At 40.8% G+C, this 25,304-nt stretch overlaps 1 protein-coding gene across 1 annotated transcript in view; it reads left to right on the top strand.

Moving 5' to 3' along the window:
• Window positions 1-25,304, top strand: part of LOC118801004 (dolichyl-diphosphooligosaccharide--protein glycosyltransferase subunit STT3B-like) — a gene marked incomplete at its 3' end in the record, with an annotated part of 111,061 nt that overhangs the window by 72,435 nt on the left and 13,322 nt on the right. The window contains exon 2 of the mRNA XM_036561177.1: window positions 23,357-23,465. Coding sequence (XP_036417070.1) covers window positions 23,357-23,465 — 109 coding nt within the window. The remainder of the gene's footprint in view (window positions 1-23,356; window positions 23,466-25,304) is intronic.

The following is a 25,304-nucleotide window of genomic DNA, read 5'->3' as shown; positions in this document are numbered from 1 at the left end:
TCCCTACATAGTGCACTACAGGAGTTTAAATACTGGATCCTGCAGCCCAACAGAGCAAAATACAGCTAATAAACAGTCATTTGGGACTCAGACTCATCCACACTCGATACATGATGCACTGTTTGGCTGTAGAGACTAGAACTTTTTTATCTAGCACACTATTTAGGGAATACCGAGCCGTTTGGGACTCAGCCTGGGTTTGACACAACTTCTGACTGAACTCCAACACAGCTCAGCCAATCAGATTTTAGGACCATGACTATCCAATTGTACAACAAAACAAAAATACTCGACTATATTGATGTAGAAATGTATGTAAGTGCCTGTAACTGTGTTTTCCTAATGAAGACGTCTAATGTTAGCTTCACCTCTGGATCCCATTATGAGATTATTAATTGGATCTGTAATCAGAACACTTATTAAAGCATTAGAATCCTTTACACAACCCATCAGGAAACCAATGAATACCATTACTGACTATTCATCATCAGGAACCAGCAGAATGGTTTTTAATGGTTTCTATGACTTTTTCTAGCGTCCACTCATCCGTTTGCTCAGCAAAGTAGCCTGTTAGAGCAAAGACAAGGCCAATGTTGTGTACATCATCGTTCGATTCCTCTGGTAACTGCTTTATGGATGATGGCTGACTGTTTCATTTGGGATAACTAGGGTGGCCAGAAGGGTGGCCATATGTCACACTAGAATGGCAGTGGCCACCCTCTTGGCTACGCCTCAGTTTAAAGACCCTCTGCACTCAAAAACCTGTTTTATAAAAGCTTAACCCATCTTCAGAGGCATATTGGGATTATATGGGTGTCAAATGTGGTAGGATTTCCTGTTTTTCCATTGAAAACATAGCATTTCTCTTAAAAAAGGTCATGGGCTGCTTTGTAGCAGCTTAAATAAGCTTGAACCTACAGTCCAATGTACTGAAATGTGCTAATGAGAGGATTATGATGTGAAACACATGCAGCTAATATAGCTAAATGGGAGGTTTGGACTTTGCAGTAAGCAATTAGCTAAAATGATAAAGGATGTTGGTGTATAAAATTATGTATGTTTCATATCTAGAGCTGTTCTAGAGCTCTAGGTAGCATTCTACTGCAGTAGCTTAGCATGCCACAGCCTCAGACAGTACAGCACACATTCATTCCACCTCACTGAATCTCCCCTGATGCAAGTGTAGAGAATAAAACTCAAGTCTGAGGTTGAACCTACGCTTTTGTAAGTGGAGCTGTTAGCGTAGCCACTTTTGCTCCACTCTTGCTAATATCCTCATTAGCACTCGAGACTAGTATTAGCTTAGCGAGCAGAATAAAACAGCTACGTGTGCCACAGAACAGGTTAAATTCCAGCTCAGATGGTTCACTGAGGCAAGTTTAGAGAATAAACACTCAACGCTGAGCAAGCGAAGTCCAGTTAGCGCTAGCATGAACAGCTCTGCTCAGCACTGCTCAACATTCAGCGGTTGTTGTTTAGTTTATGATTTAAGATGAGATTATCCTTTATTAGTCCCACCAGTCAGGAAATTTAACAGTCCTCCACTGTTTGATTATTTAATAGTCAGATTCCCTGCACTCAGAAACATTTTTAAATGGTTCCCTGCTGAAAATTTCATGCTGGTCTAAGTTGGTTTATGCTGGTCTGGTGGTCATACTGGTTGACCAGCTACCAGCATGCAAAACACAATGTATCACAGCTGTCGGAGCAAAACCTCGTATCTTCATTCAGTTTTTCAGTTTTATCATAAATGGACCGGAAAAAATGGCCCAAAATGACTTGGGGAAAAAAATCTAGTTTTGTTGACTTGACTAGTTTTTTTTTCCTTCCCCTGTAAAGTTAACATTTTGGAAATACAAGGTTTTGTTCTGACAGCAGTGATATGCTAAAACGCTGATAGCAAGAGGATAGTCGGCCACTGTTGGCCCGCTGATGGCATAGCTGGTGGTCCACTGGCGTTTTCCTCCGTGTTTTCCGGGCGGCCCACCGGTGGTTAAGCAGAGTATTAGACAAAATTCCACTTATCATCACTCATTTTCCACTCATAGTCCAATTTACTGATTTTTCCTTCCTTCCTTTCTTTAGTTTTACTCTGTAAATTATCTTAATAAATAACTTTAATTGAGCTCAGTGTCAGAAACAACAGCAAATCATTTTATATCAGGCCTAGTCATTATTTTCTTTCTCTCAGTTGTTTGTAATATTTGTCTAAGTCTATTTTCTAAAATAAAAGTCTCTGTAAATTTAAAACCTGTTTGAGGAGATCAAAAACTAGTTCGAGCTTGTATGCAGGACAGTAATCTGGGTGGTCCGGGGGTGAACCAGCAGTGGCAAACAGTCAGTGGGGTGCCGACCTTATCAAGCCAGTGGGCCGATGCATGCTCGCTATCTGGGAATAAACTAATGAGTTACGATGTGACAGTGGGAAATACATAATGTGCTAATGCACCTAACTGGTTTGAGATATTTGAATGTGCAGTTAGCCATTAGCTAAAAAAGATCAAAGATGTTGGCTGTCAAATGTAACCTCCACATCTATCTGATAAACTGTCTGATATAGTGTAGAGTGGTTCTGTTATCAGCTAGCAGTAGCTTAGCATGCTAAGCCACAACACAGATTTATTCAGGCTTGAATCTGAAGGGTAAACAAATGGGGTAAATAGATGTTTTTGTGAAGCAAAGCTACTCTTGCTCCATCATACTGTCCTCATTAGCACTTTAGACTAGTATTAGCTTAGTGATCAGATTAACCCTGCTGAAATAAACAGCACACATTAGCATTAATTTGCTAAGTTAGAGTAAAAACAGAGTGGATAACATTGACACTGTGCGCTTGAACTAAAGTTCAGATCTGCGTTTAGACTGTAATGCTAGTTTTTTAATGTACGCCAGCAACACGTCCTCAGAAATATCTCCTGAAATACTAATAACTTGTGCCCAGTTTGAACGACTATGAGAAATGAAGGCCCGTCTCCGACTTTTGCACGGTTCTTTATTCCCAGTGTTTATTCTTGTTGATGCCAGAACTGATATTCCATGTTTTTACACTTAAGCGTAAGTATAATTAGCCAGATTAACAAGGTCCAGCAGCCTTGTTGTGAAAATAAACCATATGTAAACATCTGCTGATTACCCCAGAAATGTTTATTCCTCTGTTAATTATTACCTGTTTTAAAATACGTTTGCAAAAAGATAATAGCTGAAAGAAGCAATCTGCACCTCGGAAAAGTGTACGAGCCCGTTTCGCTAATGCGCGATAATTATGTCGATAGCAGCAATTGAAGCATCACTGCTAATTGCAGTATCTCTCCCGATCAGGGCGGTTTAGCTTTGCAGCTGTTTACGCTGGTTTGTTTGTGTTTGCGGGCCGAGGATGTTAATGAGGTTTTTAAAAAGGTGCTACAGAGCTTTAGCAGTAATGGACTGGAAACAAGCAGCATAAAGACAGAGAGAGAGAGAGAGAGAGAGAGAGAGAGAGATGTTTAGATCTAAAGGTGGAAATAAATGATTCTCTGATGTTGCAACACTTCCTCTAATCATGATTCAGCCTTCAGGACTTAGTGCTTTTGTTGTTGTTTCACCATATTTGACGTCTTTGCTGCGTTTTGTTTGATGAAGTGGTTGTTTAACGCAATGTATGGCGTTACTACAACAACACGGCGGCTCACTGTCACTGCTGTGCTCAGAATGCTGTAAGGAAGGTATTTCTAATAAAGTGGCCAGTGAGTGGAAGTACAAGGTAGGCGTTTCTAATAAAGTGGCCAGTTAGTGGAAGTACAAGGTAGGCATTTCAAATAAAGTGGCCAGTTAGTGTAAGTACAAGGTGGGTGTTTCTAATAAAGTGGCCAGTGAGTGTAAGTACAAGGTAGGTGTTTCTAATAAAGTGGCCAGTTAGTGGAAGTACAAGGTGGATGTTTCTAATAAAGTGGCCGGTTAGTGTAAGTACAAGGTGGGTGTTTCTATTAAAGTGGCCAGTTAGTGTAAGTACAAGGTGGGTGTTTCTATTAAAGTGGCCAGTTAGTGTAAGTACAAGGTGGGTGTTTCTAATAAAGTGGCCAGTTAGTGTAAGTACAAGGTGGGTGTTTCTAATAAAGTGGCCAGTTAGTGTAAGTACAAGGTGGGTGTTTCTAATAAAGTGGCCAGTTAGTGTAAGTACAAGGTGGTTGTTTCTAATAAAGTGTAAAATACACTGTACTTCCGCTAACTGGCCACTTTATTAGAAACACCTATTTTGTGCTTCCGCTTACTGGCCGCTTTATTAGAAACACCTTTCCCGTCCAGCTGTGTAGGGAGTCAGGCTGTGAATGGCAGTGCAGCTTCCTGGTGTCTGTGATCAGAGCGAATGGAGAATGGCTGAATGAACGGCCCTCAGTCTGGAGAGCGCTCGTCTCCTGAGCGAACGGCTGCTGAGGTTTATTTTTAGTCCTCTTCTCCTGTGAGGTTCCGCCAACACGCCTGACATCAGAGTCTCAGTCATTTGTTAATTCTCTCTCTCTTTGTTTCTCTCACTTTTTTGCTTCAGGCTGACAAGGACCCTCTTTCATTCTTCTCTCCTCTGACAGTTACGTCTCTTTCCTCTTCGTTTTTCACCCGCTGCGTTCTTCCTCTCGCTCGCCTCTTCCTCTCTTGTGTCACGCTGCCTCACTGATCTTCCGTTTCTGACGTTTATATCGTGGAAATCAGACGGCTTTTTTCTGGAGGCCACGGCTTCAAACGGCGTTAAAAATAAAGACCGATATTCGTTCATAACAGGTTGTTTGTTCTGCCTGTTGGACGCTCTGCCTCTTTTTTCTCTCCTTCATTTCCATTAAATGTTTTCTGATCATAATGATAATGTGCTGTTAGCTCTGATTAGAGAGTCTCAGAGTTTATCCTGATGAAAAGACACTGTATTCTTCCTCATCTTCACTTTCGGGGCTTTAACAGTGAATTTTTAAACCCTCATTCAGGAGTATCTCTTTTTCTACATCGCTCTCCCTCAGTGTCTCTCTTTCTTCTTTCTTTCTTTCAACACAACACAACAACACACATCAAAGGCTTACCACAATAGACCACAGTACTTTCTGGAAGCAAGATGGCGCCGATGTGTTTGGCTAACCATCGTTTCCTACCTATTCCATGTATGTTGCTTCCTCTGGTCTTGTGTATGATCGTGGGTCTCTCCTCGAAATCACGTCTGTATTTGCAGATATGCAGGATCGCCAACAAGAGCGGTTCCATCCCTAGTTTATCACCTTACCCCGGGTGGGTGTTCCTATCTGCCTGCTGTGTAGCTAAGCAGAGGAGACGCCACAGGAAACATGGTAAACCCTTGGACTAAGATCAGGTCGCTGATTAGGGATTCGTGCCTCTCTACTGATGTGGTGTTTTCAGCGGTGGGTCACAGTGGAGTCATTATGATCACCGACGCTCACTGGAACCCAAATACGTTCATCTTAGGAAGATCCTGCCGGAGCAGTCGCGTTTCAGCTGGCCAGCACCTGTGTGTCCACATCTCTGCGCCAGGCGGGGAGCGGTTCTCGCGAACTTACGGACCACAGAATGCATCTCAATGAATATAGGTTTGGCTAATGTGAGATTGCTTGTGAACAAAACCTTTATTTTGAGGAACTTCATCCAAGAGCTGGATTTTCTATTTTTGACTGAGACCTGGCTTGGTGTTGGTCAGGCTGTCCTCGAGCTGCTGGAAGGAGAACTGCTTAATAACTGCTGTAAATATGAAGCTCTTCCAGTTGAACATTTCGCTGCACTGTTAGAAATAAAGGTTCTGTTCAGGTACATTTTTCGTTCATCAAGGTACAAACAGTGTAAATGTTCCCTCAAAGGTCCAACAGTGGTTTTAAGGTCTGATTGTGATTAAATAAGTTTTCCAGGTGAAAAGTTCGTATTTGTACCTTTTCATAAGCGAATGTTTTAAAACAGAACGGTAAAATAAAAGCCTGGAGACGAGACGGGGTGTGTGGAGTCAGTACAGCTTAGAACATATCATTTCAGTGGATTATGGTTCAGTTATGCTCCCTGATGTACCCTTGAGGGAACCACCTTAGTGACAAGAGGGGCACTGACCCAGTAACAGTTTACTACCTTTAGTGCAGTGAGCCTCTTATATATGTGAAGAGCACCTAAATCTAACCGTGATTTTATTTATGAATTTTCAAATTTTTTTAGCATGGATTACTCCAACTACAGATATATTACTAATCTTGGGAGATTTTAAGATTCATGTATTCATATATAAGATTTATGCATCTTCTGGACTCTTTTAACTTAGTCCCACCTATAATCATGGTCATATTCTTGATCTCATTTTATCTTATGGTTTTACTATTAGTAACCTTGAAATTGAAGATGTTGGGTTTTCTGATCATAGACCGGCAATTTTTTATGTCATTGCCTGGAAACAGCCACTGTTACTAGAACTGTGAGTCACTGTTATCGTACCATCAGCTCCCACACTGCCAGTCTCTTTCCTGAAGCCTATCTTAAGATGCCCCCTTTAGAGTGTACTGTGCCTGTTTCACCTTCTCTGAGCGCTGAGGCATTGGTCACTACTTTTAACTCTACCTGTTCTTCCATTCTTCCATTGCTCCTCTTAGAGCTAGGCGTGCTAGGGCTAAATCCCAGCCCTGGTGAAAAGACACCACTCACCTTCTTAGAAGAGAATGTTGGGAAACGGGGCAGAAATGGAAGAAAGATGAACTTCAGGTATCCTATACAATTTTAAAGGACTGCCTGTCTGCCTTTCAGAATGCAGCTCGAGTGGCTAGGGGAAGGTTTTTGCCGACATTATTTCCAGGCTCTTTAATAAACCCGGAGTATTGTTCAGTACTATAAATTCTGCTCTGAATCCACCAGTCTACTTCCATACTGAGTCCTCTAAAATTTGTGAAGATTTTAAGCAGTTTTTTTATTGGAAAAATGAGAAAATTAGGGTTCATTTGAAACACTCTATCGTCGACTCCCCTTCAGATCTGGGGTGTGCCGACAGATTGTTTGGAGCCCATCTCACTTTCCTTTTTGAGATCAGTGGATTTTCATATGAGGCCTATGACTTCTCCTGGTGACATCATCCCCACTCCTCTCTTAAAAGAAGTGATTGATATAATAGGATCTAGCCTATTGCTCATAATTAATACCTTCTTATCCTCTGGTACTGTTTCTGCCTGTTTTAAGCCCAGCCTTTACTCAAGAAGCACAATCATAATTCTACTACACTTACTCATTTTTGTCCGATTTCAAAACTACCTTTTCTTTGTTGGAGAAGGTTGTGTTTTCACAACTGTGGGCTCATCTGACTAAAAATGGCAATTTTGAACATTTTCAGTCTGGTTTTAAGCCCCTTCATAGTACAGAGTCGGCCTTCTTAAAGGTGACCAATGACCTGCTGCTTGCAGTGGATACAGGGAAGTGTGCTATTTTGGTTTTGCTGAACCTTACAGCAGACGTTGATACTGTTGACCATAACTTACACATTCAGTGTCTTGAGCATATGGTCAACCTCAATGGGTCAGTGCTGAACTGGTTTAAATCTTACCTCTGTGATCGAACTTTTACAGTGCATGTTGGTAAATTCTGTTCTTCACACTCTACCATCAATTGCGGAGTTCCCCAAGGATCTATTTTAGGCCCAGTGCTCTTTTCTCTATACCTGCTTCCATTGGGAAAGATTGTTAGGAAGTATGATATCAAATTTCATTGTTATGCTGATGATACTCAGCTGTATCTCCCCTTACGGCTGTATCTTCCCCTTATATATACATGGATAAACATGTGTATAATCATATATACACATTCATGAATCAGTGGTCATTAAATGAGCTTTTTCCTCTGATATCTTTAAATGTCTGTTCTCTAAAGGGTTCTAATCTGACCAGAACCTTCAATAAAACCTATTATATTTTGGGTTTGGTCCATTTCTCTGTACTGGACTGTATGTTCTGATATGGCGCCTGTATGAGGAGGGTCTATATTAATTTACTGTTCCTGCTGTTGAGCTGATGAAGTTTGGGGTCCGGCAGTGTAAATGCACTGAGGGTCTTCCTGTGGTGGTAGTGAGTGTGCAGCAGTGTTCAGACTGGTGTTTTCTCTGGCGTTCTCTGAAGGCAGTGTGTGTGTACAGCTGTGCGTCTGTTGATGTTTGTGTGTTAATTAAAGCAGTGTTAATCCTGCAGTCTGCGTAATGGAGGGGTTTAAGGAGCCAAACTAAAAGCGCTGTCTCATGGTGAACCTGAGCATTCAGAGTTCTCTGGCAGGAGAGGAGACGTTACCCCCTCTGCTGTGATCTGCTCTCACTCTGTAAATTCAGCTGTGGGTTCTCTATCAGCGTCATGGCCTTAGAGGAGTACAGAGCAGTGTGTGAGATGTAAACAGAGTGATTCAGAGAGGTTTGATGTGAAATGGTTTATTGAAGAGAAACGTACAGATTCTTGTTTTAGTAATGCTGAATGATGGAAGTTGCATCAGCTGAAAATATCTGTCAAGTGTTATACTGTTTAAATACGTGTGTGTAACTGACCCAAAACCTGCAACCTTTTACCGGCTTATAGCTTTGGATTTCATAAACTTATCAAAAATATCAAGAAAAATGGTAACAAAGTCATAAAGGTTTTGGGACCACTGTCAAATTGTGTGTATATATATATATTTATATGTGTGTGTGTGCATGCAAGAACATAATGTGTGAATTATCTACTACTGTCATCAGTATAATGTTGATTTTGGTAGAATGCATCTGAACCTGCCTCAGAAAGCTAGAGAGTCTTTAGATGAAGATTATTGGTCATTTCTCAGGAGACTGATCCAGCTTCCAAGGGGAAATGCCTAAATCTCAAACCGATGTTCTAACGTTATCACTTTTGTTAAGGAATTATAGAAGAGCTTTAGACGACCTGATCTTGGATTTCTCTTTCTCTTGGCTGCGTGACCTGCTTAAATTTCCAAGTGACAATATGGCTTTGAAGAAACAGACCCGTTTCCCTGCAATCAGCGATTCTGTCCAGGCAAATGTTTCAAGCTGAGCAAACAGAGCCTTTGGGCTTGCCAGCATCCCTACTGCCTTCTGGAGGCTTTGCCATGTCCATGTATCTGGAGGTAATTTTGGCGATTAGCAGGGCCAATCAGCATTTGGCTCTCCTCAGTTCTGCACTGAAACAGTGTTGAGTCCAGGAGCTCCTGCTGGCTGGTCTTGGTTTGGAGAAGCACTTGGCAGAATCAGACATGTGATAGCCTGATTTTCCTGGGTCACCCACTACACCCCCTAGTGTTTTATCCATGTTCTGCTTTTAGACAGTTGACCCAGCTCATGACCTGACAAAATGTTGGGTTTTGGGGTGGGTTTGGGTCAATTTTTATGGGGTCAATTTTGTTTTCTAATGCGTGATTAATGAGCAGTTTTGTTTTTATTTGAAACAGCAAACCTACGTAATTTCACAGACTTTTGAAACAGTGATTTCACAGACTCTCATGGACTTTCTCTCCTGTGCTCTGCTTCTCTCTCTAGGATAGTCCACATTCACAACAAAGCTGGTCTTATTAACTGTTCACCATGGACAATAAAAGGGAAGCTGTTTAAAGAGAAAAGCAAGGGCCCTAAAACTGAACCCTGTGGGACTCCTTAAGAAACATGACATTTTTGAATGAATTTTCCAATTGAACCAAATACTTTGCTTCCATTAAATATGAATTAAACATGTCCTGGCTGGGTGAAGAAAAAAACTGTGTACATTAGATTTTAATCTGATCTGTGCTAGCATAATGCCTCTCAATTGCCCAGTGCACTACATATTTTAGCATTTTTATTTAAATTCTGCTTTTACTCACCTGAACCAGCTCATAAAGTAGAGGTCTGCTATCTGACCCGACAAAATATCAGGTTTTGGGCAGGGCTTGGGTCGATTGTTTGGGCTCGGTCAGGCTCAAGTTTGATTTTTAATGAGGGATTTTTTATGCTAAATTGTTTTTTCTTTGAAGGAATATACCTGTAATGTAATTTTGCAGGCATCTCTAAACGGTGATTTCACAGACTCTTAAGCATTTTATGTGTACAACAAAGCTTACTAACTGATCATGGATGAAAAAAGGAAAGCTTGTGAAAAGGGGACCGCTATAAGGAACTAGCAAGGGGCCTAATATTTAACCGTGTGGGACTCCACAAGAAACATTACAAATTTTAGGTGAATCTTTCAGTTACACCAGAAACTTTGCTGTCATTTAATATGATTTAAACATCTTGGCTGATGCAATGCATTTAGGGTAATGAGAAAATTATGTTTGATTCTCTGATTTTACTGACTCTCATTTTCTCTCACTCTGTCTCTCACTCACTCTCTTTCTTTGGGACAGTCTTCGTCTACAGTTCGCCATGGATGAAATAAAAATAAAGCTTGCTACAGGGGAACTGTTTTAAACTTCAAATGAGTCAGACACATCTTCATAATTGAAGCATTATGTAACTTTTTTGTTACATCATACTGCAAAAAAAGCAAGTGAATCTGAAAAATATATCTAATATTTCTCATTATGAGATTGTTGTAAGAATGTTATAACCTATTTTTAGACATATGTTACTTTTTTATAAGTAATTTTATGAAGTGGACTTGTCTTGCTCCATTGGCAGATAATTTTACTTGTTGCCTGAATTCTGAAGTCTGAATTTTGTCCATATTTCTGGACATAGCTCCAGTGCATAACTAGTGCCCCAGTGCATAGTTATAAAAATTAATCTCCTGTTACATTTTACATTATCTAGAAAAGACATGTACGAAGAGAATAACAAGGGCCCTAAAACTGAACCTTGTAGGAAGAAATGTGTATAAATATGAATGATTTTGTTTTAAATGTTAAATCAAACACTGTCCTTTTATCAAATATGATTTAAACTTGTCTTGAATGATTGACTACATTGGGGTAAAGGGACTTTAAAGCAGTGGAACAGAGATTGTAGTGAGTAAAGCTGAAATAGTAAAAAGACCCCAATGCTGCTGTGCTGTTGTTACACTGCCCCCCAATGACTTGTTTGTTTTTGGAAGCCCTTTGTAGCAGCTCAGATCCACTGCTCTGATCTTTCTATGAAGATCCTATTAATAAACCGCTCATGTTTTTCTCTGACTCTCTGTGTTGATCTTCTGTTGTATCAGCGTGTTGCATAAACCCTCAAGTCATTTGTTTGTTTAGTTATTGCCCAGACTGACTTTGCTGAGTCATTAGCTGCTGCTGGTTTATATTCCACCAGCTCCTTTCCTCCATCTCCTCTCTCCGCTCTGAGGCATTCTGGATGTGAGTGTGACTGGTGCTGGGTCAAAGCCAAAGCACACCAGCCCAACAAGCCCAAATGTTCTAATGTTGGCAGTCGGCTTTGGAACGATCCAGAATATGAGCCGACTGGTCAAGTGAAAGCGATACCAGCGTGAACCGGGGAGAGTGGACGTGGCACACCAGCCCAACACATAGATTTGATAGGAAATATTTCGTTTTCCTGACAGGTTTGTTGAAAATGTTGGGCTTCATATGAAGTGCTGGGTTTGTTAGGAAATATTAGTTGTGCATTGTTTGTTGGGAAATGTTTGGTATGTTGGGGTTAGGTTTATTGGGAAAAATGGACTATTGAGGGACACGTGGGAAATGTTTGCTGAGAAATGTTAGTTGTTTTAGTTTTTTTGGGAAATCTTTTGAGATATTGGACATGCAGGGTTTGGGTGTGTTGGGAAATGTGCATGCTGGGAGGTTTGGGAGAGTTAAAGTGCTGGATTTGTTGGGAAATGTTTTTGTTGGAGGTAATCGGGAAAGTGTTGGATTTTATTGGGAAATATTAAAGTGCTGGATATGCTGGGAAATGGTTTTGTTGGGGTTTATAGGGGAAGTGTTGGGTTTTTTGGGAAATATTAAAGTGCTGGATTTGTCAGTAAATTTTGGGTTTGTTGAGGTTTATTGAGCAGTATTGTTTTTATTGGGTAATGCTGGGTAGTGTTGGTTTTGTTGTGAAACATTTTGATTAATTGGGTTTATATGGAAATGATTGGATTTATTGGGTGATATTTGGGAATGTTTGGGTTCATTGGGTTTTTTTGGAATATATTGGGTTTTATTTGGAAATGATTGAGTTTTTTGGAGTTTATTTGGAAATGTTTGGATTTATTGGGGTTTATTTGGAAATATTTGGGTTTATTGGGGTTTATTTGGAAATGTTTGGGTTTGTTTGCTGGGTCAGTGTGTTCTGTTTTCTGCCCTTCAGGCAGACTGTATCTTCTAAACCCTACAAGTGAATGATTACTGTTAACTGCCTTAATGTTAATCTGGACTGTTGAAACAATTTCCTGTACGGTTTGTTCAAGGACGGTCTTCATCAACCCTTAACAGAAATCAAATTAGGTCTGCGGATATTGATTCCAGCATTGCACAGCTGCACACAGTCTTGTTTATGTATGCAAAGCCTCAAGGCCAGGTTACCTTTTATTAAAATCTGTGTTTTTAACCATGTGGTTATTGGACAGATTCATATCTGATGCTCTGATGCACTTCTCTGTTATATTATTTGATAAACCTGATAAACTCTGTTTAAGAATATTGACTTACAGTGTTAAATATTAGAAACCCAGACAGAAAGACTGTTCCAGCTTTGAGCAGTGCTCTCCAGAAAAATGAGTGCTGTATATCTTTGACACACAGAACTATATATATGTGTGCTTTTTGTCAGAATGTTGTGTAAGTGTTATAAGGTCCTACAGTAGCCATTGGCCCTCCTACTGCAGAGTCAATACTAACCTCTGTACTGCCCTCATACACCCTGCAGCTGAACACAACCTGTACAGCACAGCAGCAGCTTAGTATCTGAATCCCAGCCAACAGCAGGAGCTCCTTGTCTATCACAGTGCTGTATCTGTAGCTAAGGTTGCACATCATTTTGAGCCAAAAAAGTAAAAATGGGGATGCATGCCAATTGTGAAGTGCTACATTCTTTAAAAGCCTAAATAAATGTAGCACTTGATTTCTGTTTTTTGTTTCCAGCCAAATGTTTTATTTCAGCGATTTGTTGTTTAAAGCTTCTGTACTACCCTGTAACTCCGTGAACAATTCAGTGAAACCATCATAACTTTGTTATGAAGAATGGGTAGAATCACATTGACAGCCGTGTTCTGTTTGGCATTAGAACAATTTTGTGGCTGATTTTAAGACTGTTAGATTTCAATGAACTTGTTTCACATCTGTATTTGAATCTCTCTAGAAACTTCTAGCCGGCTTAACATTGCCAAACAGGTTCTATTTAAGGGTTGTTAGTGACAGCAGGTCTAGCAGTAAACAAGTCTGGGTGTGGGTAGTGAAACTGATCCCAATAGTCAATTGAATTTGATTTGATTGGTTGATTTAGTAGCTAAAGGGACAATTACTTTTTCTAATATTAACAGTAGTTTGATGATCTGAAACATTCAAGCATGACAAATATGCAAAAGAAGAAATTGGGAAGGGGCAAATACTTTTTCACAGCACAGTGTATGTATATACACATATATATATATATATAAACCTCGTATCTCCAAAATGGTAACTTTACAGAAAGAAAAAAACATACTTTACTTTTAATGTAAGTCAATGGAACCAGACGTCTTTACAAGAAATTGTGGGTCTTTTCTTTTGGTCCATTCATCATAAAAATTATGCACAATGTAAAGGGCAACAAGCATTTTTAAACTATGCCAAAAATGTATGTATATATATGTATATATGAAGTTATTCTAATTAACAATAACATCACTGCTAGAAATTATGAAGTAACGTACCTGGAATCAGTTAAACAGAGTATTTATATTTATGTACTGTCTGTATTACTGTGATTATTTGTGTGGTATACTGTAGTGTTGTTATATGCACTCAACTAGCACTGCATTCGGAACTACACTAATACTGGGTAGGGCCTCAATTTACTCTCCAAACAGCCTCAGTTCTTCTTGGCATGGATTCCACAAGATGTTGGAAACATTCCATTGAGATTCTGGTCCTTGCTAACATGACTGCATCATGCAGTTCCTGCAGATTTTTCAGCTGCACTTTCATGATGAGTATCTCCCGTTCTATCACATCCCAAAGGTGTTCTGATAGATTCAGATCTGGTAACTGGGCCACTGAAGAACACTGAACTCATTGTCATGTTCATGAAATCAGTTTGAAATTACCTTTGCTTTGTGGCATGGTGCGTTATCATGCTGGAAGTAGGCATTAGAAGACGGTAAATTGTAGCCATGAAGGGATGGACATGGTCAGCAACAATACTCAAACAGACTGTGACATTCAAGCGATGATTGATTGGTATTAGCAGGCCCAAGAAAACATTCCCCACCCCATTACACCACCTCCATCAGCCTGGACTGCTGACACAAGGCAGGTTGGGTCCATGGATTCATGTTATTGGTGCCAAAATCCCATCTGTGTGACTACATTTTTGCAGTCTTTGACTGTCCAGTGTTGGTGATCTTGTGCCCACTGCAGCCTCAGCTTTCTGTTCTTGGCTGGCAGAAGTGGCACGTGACAAGGTCTTCTGCTGTTGTAGCCCATCCACCTCAAAGTTCAATGTGTTGGGCAAACTGCGCATCACAATTGTACCGTAGCCTTTCTCTCAGCTCAAACCAGTCTGGCCATTCACTGCTGACCTCTCTCATCAACAAGGCATTTCCGTCTGCATAACTGCCGTCACTGGATGTTTTTTCTTTATGAAAATCCTAGAAGAACAGCAGTTACAGAAATACTCAAACCAGCCTGTCTGGCACCAACAAATTCAAGAAGAAATCCCAAGATTCATAAGAAATTCAGAATTCATGAGAGAGAATCAGAATGTAAAAGTATCTTGTCTACTTTTCATAATTATTCATAAGATGTAAAACCAACTTCTAAGACTGAACTTTGGAGATGCAAGTTCTATTATTGTGGGATTGAAGTGTATAAGAGCAACAACAGCTTAGCAACGAAGTGGTAGACCACACAAACTCACAGAGTGGGGCCACTGAGCGCTGCAGCACCCAGTGCCGATCCTCTGTTCAATCACTCACTAACGAGTTCCAGATTGACTCTGGAAGCAACATCAGCAAAAGAACTGCACCAGGAGCTTCATGGCAGGGTTTCCATGGCTGAGCAGCTGCACACAGGCCTTGCGTCACCAAGCACAGTGCCAAGCATCGGATGGAGTGGTGTAAAGCGTCGCCACTGGACTCTGGACGTATTCTATGTAGTGACCAATCAGCTTCTCTATCTGTCAGTCTGATGGATGAGTCTGGGTTTGGCGAATGCCAGGAGAACCTTACCTGCCTGACTGCACTGTGCCAGCTGTAGAGTTTGGTGGAGGAGGGATGATGATATGGGGCTGTTTTTCAGGGGTTGGTCTAGAACCCTTAGTTCCAGTGAAGGGAATCTTAATGCTTCAGCACCAAGACATTTTGGACAACTGTACGCTTCCAACTTTGTGGGAAAAGTTTGGGGAAGAACCTTTCCTGTTCCAGCATGACTGAGCCCCAGTGCACAAAGCAGCTCCATAAAGGCCTGACTGGGTGAATCTGGTGTGGAAGAACTTGACTGACCCTCACAGAGCCCTGACCTCAACCCCATCCAACACCTTTGGGATGAACTAGAACGGAGATCGCGGGCCAGGCCTCATTACCTCCGAGTGTATTATAAGACTGCATGAATATTCCCATGATTGATTCATGATGGTTTTAGCTGACTTGGGTTGAGTTCAGCAGTTGTTCACCATCTCTCGAACTACCCACTCTCTCTCTCCTGAGAGGAATCTTGCAGTAATTGGGGGAGATTTGGGGGATTAGATGTTGTTATTTAATGAATATTGATGATCCTAATGCTCTGAAATCTTTCACAGTGCAGCTCTAAAACTGCCATTGTACTTCCTGTCTGCATGTTCTACCTGCACTTTGCTCTGGCCGGATGGTGGTCACTGAGCCTGGACTTGGTCAGGGTCTGTCTGGGCCTCTGATGGTGAAGAGATGCTCCATTAGTTGATTGTCTCTGTTTGGGGCTGATAACGCTGTAATTAGGGTTGTGTTTTGCTATCATTGTCTTAATGGATTCCAAACAGCCTTTTGTTCCATGTCTGCTAATTTATTTGACTCTAATTTGTCTTTTGTTAGTGAGTTAATTAGTCTCAGACTCGGTGGACAGAGCGTGCAGGCGTTAGCTCCTCAGTGTGAGTGCTTTATACTGCACTGTATCTCAGGTTCTAGATTTCAGACGCATTCAGAATGATCCAGATCTTTTTTGAATTGGTGTGATCAGTGAAAATAGGGGTCCGGTTTTGCCCCTCCGTGCATCAGCTGTTGATTCTCTTTGACCTTTTAGTAAAACGCTGCCAGTTTCTACTTGCAGAGTCTCTGTGGGAAGATTATTGACTAGATACATCACAGATAAAGCACAGTAGATTCTCTCTCTCTCTTATGAAGAACAATAGTCTCTCTCTCTCGTTCTCTATATCTCATAAAGAACAACAGTCTCTCTCTCTCTCGTTCTCTCTTTCTCATAAAGAACAATAGTCTCTCTCTCTCGTTCTCTCTTTCTCATAAAGAACAATAGTCTCTCTCTCTCGTTCTCTCTTTCTCATAAAGAACAATAGTCTCTCTCTCTCGTTCTCTATATCTCATAAAGAACAACAGTGTCTCTCTCCCTCGTTCTCTCTCTCTTATGAAGAACAATAGTCTCTCTCTCTCGTTCTCTATATCTCATAAAGAACAACAGTGTCTCTCTCTCTCGTTCTCTTTCTCTCATAAAGAACAATAGTCTCTCTCTCTCTCCCTCGTTCTCTCTCTCTTATGAAGAACAATAGTCTCTCTCTCTCGTTCTCTATATCTCATAAAGAACAAGAGTCTCTCTCATTCTCTCTCTCTCGTAAAGAACAATAGTCTCTCTCTCGTTCTCTCTCTCTCATAAAGAACAATAGTCTCTCTCTCTCTCGTTCTCTCTCTCTCATAAAGAACAATAGTCTCTCTCTCTCTCGTTCTCTCTTTCATATAAAGAACAGTAGACTCTCTCTCTCTTGTTCTCTCTCTCCCATAAAGAATAGTCTCTCTCTTGCATAAAGAGCAATAGTCTCTCTGTTCCTTTCCTTTCCTCACGCCTCTCTCATTCTGTATCTCTCTCTCTCTGTCTCTCTCTCTCTCTCTGTACTGTAGCTGTTAGTTATGTTTGTTTGTTTTTATTTGTTTTCTGCCCTATAAATCTTTGTCCCTGCTGTAGAAACACCTGAAGGAAATTTCACTCCGCTTTTAAACACTTTTAAACATTTTCACACTGAGCGTCTCACAGCTGGACTACACATTAAACCGAACTTTTTCTCTTGTATATGAATATATATATATATATATATATATATACATATATATATATATATATATATATATATATATATATATATATATACACACACATATAGAGATGTCAGTTTATAATGTCCATCTACCTTGTACTTCCACTAACTGGCCACTTTATTAGAAATACCTACCTTGGGCTTCCACTCACTGGCCACTTTATTAGAAACACCTACCTTGGGCTTCCACTCACTGGCCACTTTATTAGAAACACCTACCTTGGAATTTCACTAACTGGCCACTTTATTAGAAACACCTATCTTGGACTTCAACTCTCTGGCTACTTAATTAAAATATTTGAATGTATTATAATAATTATAATAATAATAATAATTTTATATGAAATTTATGGGCGGCACGGTGGTGCAGTGGGTAGCGCTGTGGCCTGGGTTCGATTCCAGGCCGGGCGACCGGGGTCCTCTCTCTGCGGAGTTTGCATGTTCTCCCCGTGTCTGCGTGGGTTTCCTCCGGGTACCCCGGTTTCCTCCCACAGTCCAAAGACATGCAGTCAGGCTGATTGGACATGCTAAAATTGCCCCTAGGTGTGAGTGAGTGTGTGACTGTGTATGTCTCTCTGTCTGTCTGCCCTGTGATGGACTGGCGACCTGTCCAGGGTGTATCCTGCCTTCTGCCCAATGACAACTGGGATAGGCTCCAGCACCCCACCGTGACCCAGAAGGATAAGCGGTTTAGATGGTGTATGTATGTATATGTATGTATGAATTTTATGAACAAGTGGACATACTCCGCCAGGTGTAGCTGTTGTTGACAGAGGGAGTAAATTGGGACTGTATGAGCTGTGAGATGAGCGTGAAGGACTTTTATAGAGCTCCTCGTTCTCTGCTCATTCACAGCGAGTGGACACACTTACTGCTGAGTGGATGGTCCTCTCTATTTGGTCAGCACACCCACACAGTACAGTAATCTTAGCTCTGTGTTCTCTCCTGAGGGCTTCTGTAACTGCTCCTCTCAGAGCAAAGTGAGTGCTCCTCTTTGTCCTTATGTTCCACTGGAAGTCTACTTTATTACAAATTCCAGACAAGAGCAACTCAGAAACTGACCACTGATGAAGGAACAGAGGCTGACTAACACAAACTGTGCATCAGCAGATGAGCTACGGGAGAGGGGTTTCTGATAAAGTGGCCACGTGCCTGTTTTGTAGTCCAGGGTCCGTATTACAGAAACTTCTTGGTCTCCATGACGACTTCAGTACAGACTGAATTTCGGACAGTAGCTATTCCAGAATAACAGTTCCTACCTTCATAATCTCATCATGAACTCCAGATAAGAAAACAGCATCACACAAACATCCTAACTAGACTGAACCTCCTAAATCCTGTCCTAACTTTAGGATGAACCCCAACAGGGTCCTCACTTCTGTTTAAGGTCCGTTTCTATGGTTTTTACGCAGCTGAGTCAGCAGCATAGTTCACTACCAGCATAATGAGCTCCAATATTTCTACTGTAAAACGCTGCTTTGGTTGGTTGCTAGGAAACAGACATGACAGTTGATTGTCGACTTTGATCGAGTAGATTAAGATTCCCTAACTGGAGATAAGATGCTGTCAGATAAGACAAAATTCCTAAATTATGATCAGATTTGCTTCTGTAATACAAGAATCTTGACCTGTCAGATCTTGAGACGAAAAGAGAGGAAGTTCCTGTAAAGCCTGGCTTTGTTAGTGTCTGTTTTCCCCTGTAAAAAAGGTTCTGCCTCTTCTCTCTGTGTCTGTTTATGATAATGGATTCTCCTTGTATCCTTCCGGTTTTTGACCTCTTGCTTTTTGCACATGAATAAACAAACACAAATAAAAATAGAATGTTTTCTGTTTTTTTTTTTTAACTTGCTGGTTCTTTGGATTCGAAATTCTAAATAGGATAGGATCTTATAGAAAGTCAGAATTTTCATCAGAAAAAAAATGTAGAATCTCAATTCTATGCAGAACAGAATTTTAAACAGAAATGAAAAGAGTCAGCGTTTAATAAATGAAAGTAATTTAGAATCAGAATTTTACACAGAATAGAATTTTCAAAAGAAATTAAAAGATTCAGAATTTGACAAAAGAAAATAATTTAAAATCAGAATTCTATACAGAATAAAATTTTTTAAATAAATTTAAAAATTCAGAATTTGATAAAAGAAAAGAAATTTAGAATCAGAATTCTCCACAGAATAGATTTTTTTTTTTTGAAAAATTAAAAGACTCAGAATTTGATAAAGGAATTTGATAGAATGAGAATTCTATACAGAATATAATTTTTTAAAGAAATTTAACGATACAGAATTTGATAAAAATGTAATTTCGAATCAGAATTCTGTGCAGAATTTTCAACAGAAATAAAAATATTCAGAATTTGACAAAAGAAAATAATTTAGAATCAGAATTCTCCACAGAATAGATTTTTTTTTTTTAAAAAATTAAAAGACTCAGAATTTGATAAAGGAATTTGATAGAATGAGAATTCTATACAGAATATAATTTTTTAAAGAAATTTAACGATACAGAATTTGATAAAAATGTAATTTCGAATCAGAATTCTGTGCAGAATTTTCAACAGAAATAAAAATATTCAGAATTTGACAAAAGAAAATAATTTAGAATCAGAATTCAAAGCGAATAGACATTCTGAACTAATCAGAATTCCATAAAATCTGAAGACATTGTTGCCAATGATGTAAATTCTAAAAAACGGAAATGAATGTGGTGATAGTTCTAAAAGAGTGACAGATCAGTCAGACTCTGTTTCTGACTGAAGGAAAGTGACTGTGCTGTGTTTCTGCTGTCAGATCATCTCCAGGCTGGTTTGGAGTTGTATTGCTGGACTGTTGCTGCAGCTGGTCAGTCTGGACAGCTCGGTTTCTTTCTCTCCTCGTGTGCTGGACTGTGAAGAGAATACAGATGGCTCTGCTCTTGTAAAAATGCGGCCTGTTTTTGGCTTTGTGCGTTTAGTTTTTTAACAGCGTGTTTGATCAGATGAAGTGCTGTTTAATGGACTCTCACTGAAAACAGATGGTCTTGTATCTCTCCTCCACAGACCCTTAAAACGCGACAGAACTTGTTGAAAAGCAGCTGGACTGGAAGTTCTTCATGACTTCTGCTTATTCAGATGTAAAAAAGCATGTTTGTTTGGATGAAATGCAGTTTAAACAGACAGCTGTGGACTTTAACAGGAGAAGCAGAAGTGTTAGTGTCTGAGATGCTGATTGTGTTCTGGTTCACTGGGCTTTTAAATCTGTTCAGAAACACTGCAGATGTTCTGTCCAGTGCTAATTTCCCAGCGGACACAAGGCAAGAGACTTATTATTCCTGCGTTCTGTCTGACAGAAAGTTTAATCTCATTGTGCTACACGTTGTAGACTTTGACTATTGTGAGGGTCAGTTATGGAAGACAGGTAGAGGTTATTTATAAAGGACAGTTGTTGCTCAGTTATTGAGGACAGGTGCAGGTTAATTATAGAGGACGGATGCAGGTTATTTACGTAGGACAGATGTCAGGACAGATGTGGGTCTTGTACAAAGGACAGGTGTAGGTCAAGTATAGAGGATAGGTGTGGGTCCGATATGGAGGACAGGCAGGTCAGTATAGACAACAGAGGCACGTCAGGTATAGAGGACAGGTGTGGGTCCGATATGGAGGACAGGCAGGTCAGTATAGACAACAGAGGCAGGTCAGGTATAGAGGACAGGTCTGGGTCCGATATGGAGGACAGGCAGGTCAGTATAGACAACAGAGGCAGGTCAGTATAGACAACAGAGGCAGGTCAGGTATAGAGGACAGGTGTGGGTCCGATATGGAGGACAGGCAGGTCAGTATAGACAACAGAGGCAGGTCAGGTATAGAGGACAGGTGTGGGTCCGATATGGAGGACAGGCAGGTCAGTATAGACAACAGAGGCAGGTCAGGTATAGAGGACAGGTGTAGGTCAAGTACAGTGGGCAGGTGTGGGTCAGGTATAGAGGGCAAATGTGGGTCAGTTACAGAAGGCAGATGAAGGTCAGGTTATAAATGATAGATTCAGGTCAGGTATATAGGACAGATTCAGGTCAGGTGCAGGTCAAGTATAGAGGGCAGGTGTGGGTCAGATATGGAGGACAGGCGCAGGTCAGTATAGACAATAGATGTAGGTCAGGTATAGATGACAGGTGTAGGTCAGGTATAGAGGAAAAGTGTGGGTCAGTTACAGAGGGCAGATGAAGGTCAGGTATAGAGGACAGATGTTGGTCAGGTGTAGGTCAGGTATAGAGGCCAGTGGTGGGTCAGTTATAGGGGACAAATTCAGGTCAGGTATAGAGGACAGGTGTAGGTCAGTTATAGAGAATAGCTGCAGGTTATTTAAAAAGGTCAGGTATGGGTCACGCACAGAGAATGGATGTAGATGAGGTATAGAGGTCAAGTATGGGTCAGTTGTAGAGGACAGATGTAGGTCAGGTATAGAGGTCAGTGGTGGGTCAGTTATAGGGGACAGATTCGGGTCAGGTATAGAGGTGTAGGTCAGTTGTAGCGAGTTTCCCCTGATGACCGTTGCGTGTCAATAGTGATTTAGTATCTCTGACTGCTACCCCACTTGTTTTAAGGACTTTAAACATAGAGCCCTTAAATTTAAACAGCTCTTTCTCCCTGAAGCGGTAACTTCAGAGTGACGTGCTTGTAAAAAAGAAAAGCTCCAAACGATTAAAACGATTATGTTAAGTGTGGTAATAATTACACTGAAGGAGAAGGTCGTTTCATTTGCATATTCAGCAGTTGGAAAATTATGACTTTGCTTGTGACAGACAGATGGAGCAGAGTGGCTTCAACTCAGTCAGCCTTTTGTTGACTCTCTTTCTGTATCCCTCTCTCTCTCTCGCTCTCTCGCTCGCTCTCTCTCTTCACCCTTCTGTTTCTCAGTTTTATCTCGATGGGCTTTACTGCCAAATAAAGTGTGTGGAAGGATACAGTCTCTGTATGGAGCAACAGTCGTGTTTGTATTTTAACTCCTGATATATAAATCATGGCTGTCATAACAGAGCCTAATGTCTCAGAGGTGAAACAAGGCTTTATTCTATTGAGCAATTTTGGACCATTTGTATTGATCCATTTGTATTTTTACGCAGGACTCTCCAAAGACAGAGCAATTTCATTTTCAGTCAGAAGGCTATTAAGTAGTAGGTCACTAATTTGTTGGTTGGGGGAAAAAAGCAAAAGACACATTTAACAAATAATTTTACAGAAAAACTCTACTCTCAGCTGTGTGAGTGTTCAGAGAGTCACTCTTCACCTTCACTCCAGCTTCCAGGAGACTCACTTTCAGTTCCTCAAAGAATCTGCAGACACACCTCCAAAGTTCAGTCTCAGAAGCTGGTTGATCATTTTCTGAAGTAATCAAACACATTCAGTGGTGTTGAGGTCTGGACTCTGGGGTGGTCAGTCCATCGTTCAGCTTCTTTGTTTGATGTGTCCGTCTCCTTTTCTCAGTGAGGTTCTTCTTGATCAGCTACACATCCTTTCAGACCCACAGCGCTGAGTCGTCTTCTCACAGTGGAAGGATGGACAGAAACACCTGTGGATGTTTTCAGATCTGAAGCAGCTTGATTTTCTCCTCTCTCTCAGAGATGAAAGCTTTAAGTGCTGTTTATCTGATGGGGGCAGTTTTGGGGTCGACCAGCTCTTCCAGGTGGTTGTTAGGAGGAACATTTTCTCTGTAGCTTTTATCAGTTTTTGAACAGATTTTGGAAACTCGTATTTTATTTTCCTGTGACTTTCTCCTTCCTTATACAACTGGACTATCATATCTAATAATCACCTCAGAGATATTTCCTGAAAACTATACAAGAGAAGGAAAAAAACGGTCATAACTTTGACCTATGTTAATGTAACAAGATGATATTCTCAGAAATCTTGGACCTTTTCTGTTGGTCCATCTGTCATGAAATGTTCACTCAAAGTAAGGGGCAGCTGGTGTTTTGAAACAGTGTATATTATATATGAAAACGTTAATACCTGACTCTCTCTCTCTTTAGGTTTAACTACAGATCAACACACCATCTGACCACAAATGGCTTCTACGAGTTCCTGAACTGGTTTGATGAGCGGGCGTGGTATCCTCTGGGCCGGATTGTTGGCGGGACGGTGAGTTAAGCCCATTCATCCACTAGCGCTGCTAAAATATCACCCTGGGGAGATTTTATATGCAGGACCACTCACACTAAGGGGAATCACTTTGCGGCGGGCTGCAGGTTATCACCCAATCTGCCCGCTGCAGTCTGAATGTGATCTTTTTCTTCTTCTTCTAAATGTTTTTCCTTTAAATGCACTTTACCATTTACTGAGTTTAGCCGCCTCCAGGGGCCAGAGAAATCTTTATAAGCCTCTCTCTTTATCTCAGGGTAGAGACGTCTGGAGGAAGCGCACTCTGGAACGGCTGTGGCTTTTCACACCGTTAGCTTTTTAGCAGTGTTATTGAGCTTTTAAAGAAACGCTGCCGTTCTAATCACTCCCATATAACGGGGGGGTGAAGGGGGTGGGGGATAGTGTCACCAAAAGGTATTCATTCATTCATTTATTCACTACATAATTACATACATTTTTCCATTGCTTTGATGTCTTAGGTTTTATTCTAAAATGCGAAAAATAGTTAAAATACAGAAAATCAAGCAGACCTTCCATGTGTAGATGTGTCCATTTTGACTGGTACTTTAGGTGAATAAGCACTCGGAGCTGGAGTAGGTTTGGTAACTATGGGAACCTGATTTCACCTGAGCTTATACTTGCCTTCTGACCTAAAGTCTGTTTGCTTTGTTGTGAGTGTGATCTGATCCTGTCTGCCTGTTTGAAATGATATGAGTCTGATCTGGGTCTGTCTAAGTCTTTCTGGTCTAATCAGAAACTCTTTGCTCTGATTTGAGTCTGAACTGAGTCTGTTTGGTGTGATCTGACTCTTTTTGGTCAGATTTGACTGTTCTGATCTGAGTCTAGTCTGATCTAGGTCATTTTGGTCTGGTCTGAGTCTGTTTGGTCTGATCTGACTTTGATCTGATCTGAGTCTGTTTAGTCTAAGTGTAATCTTAATCTCTTTGGTCAGATCTGAGTGTGTTTGGTCTGATCTAAGTCAGATTGATCTGACATGAGTCTGTTTGGTCTGGTTTTAGTGTGATCTGATCTAGGTCTGGTCTGGTCTGAATCTCTTTGGTCAGATCAGAGTGTGTTTGGTTTGACTTTGAGTGGTTTTGGTCTGGTCTGAGTTTGGTCTGACCTGAGTCAGCTTAATATGATATCAGTCAGTTTGGTCTGGTTTTAATCTGGTCTGGTCTGAGTCTGTTTGGTGTGATCTGAGTCTGTTTGATCTGATTTGGGTCAGGTTAATCTGGTATGAATCTGTTTGGTCTGGTTTGAGTTTGATCTTAGCCTGGCCTGATCTTAGTCTTTTTTGGTCTAAGTGTAATCTGAGTCTCTTTGGTCAGATCCAAGTATGTTTGGTTTGATTTTTTCTGAATCTTGGTCCGGTCTGAGTTTGGTCTGATCTGAGTCAGCTTAATCTGATGTGTGTCTGATTTTAGTCTGATGTGAGTTGGTTTGGTCTGGTCTGAGTCTTTTTTGTTTCATCTGAGTCTGTTTGGTCTAAGTGTAATATAAGTCTGGTCTTGTCCGAGTCTGTTTGATATGGCCTGAGTCTGTTTGGTCTGATGTTAGTCTGGCCTGATCTGAGCCTGTTTGGTCTGATCTGAGCCTGTTTGGTCTGATCTGAGTCTGTTTGGTCTGATTTTAGTCTGGTCTAATCTGAGTCTGTTTGGTCTGAGTCTGTTTGGTCTGATCTGAGCCTGTTTGGTCTGATCTGAGTCTGGTTGGTCTGATTTTAGCCTGGTCTAATCTGAGTCTGTTTGGTCTGATCTGAGCCTGTTTGGTCTGATCTGAGTCAGATTGGTCTGATTTGAATGTGTCTGGTCTAATCTGAGTCTGTTTGGTTGAGTC

The sequence above is a fragment of the Colossoma macropomum genome, unplaced genomic scaffold, assembly GCF_904425465.1.
Source record: "Colossoma macropomum unplaced genomic scaffold, Colossoma_macropomum, whole genome shotgun sequence".
Taxonomy (NCBI): Eukaryota; Metazoa; Chordata; class Actinopteri; order Characiformes; family Serrasalmidae; genus Colossoma; species Colossoma macropomum.
The sequence above is the reverse complement of the archived record's forward strand: the minus strand, read 5'-3'. Positions and strand labels throughout refer to the sequence as shown.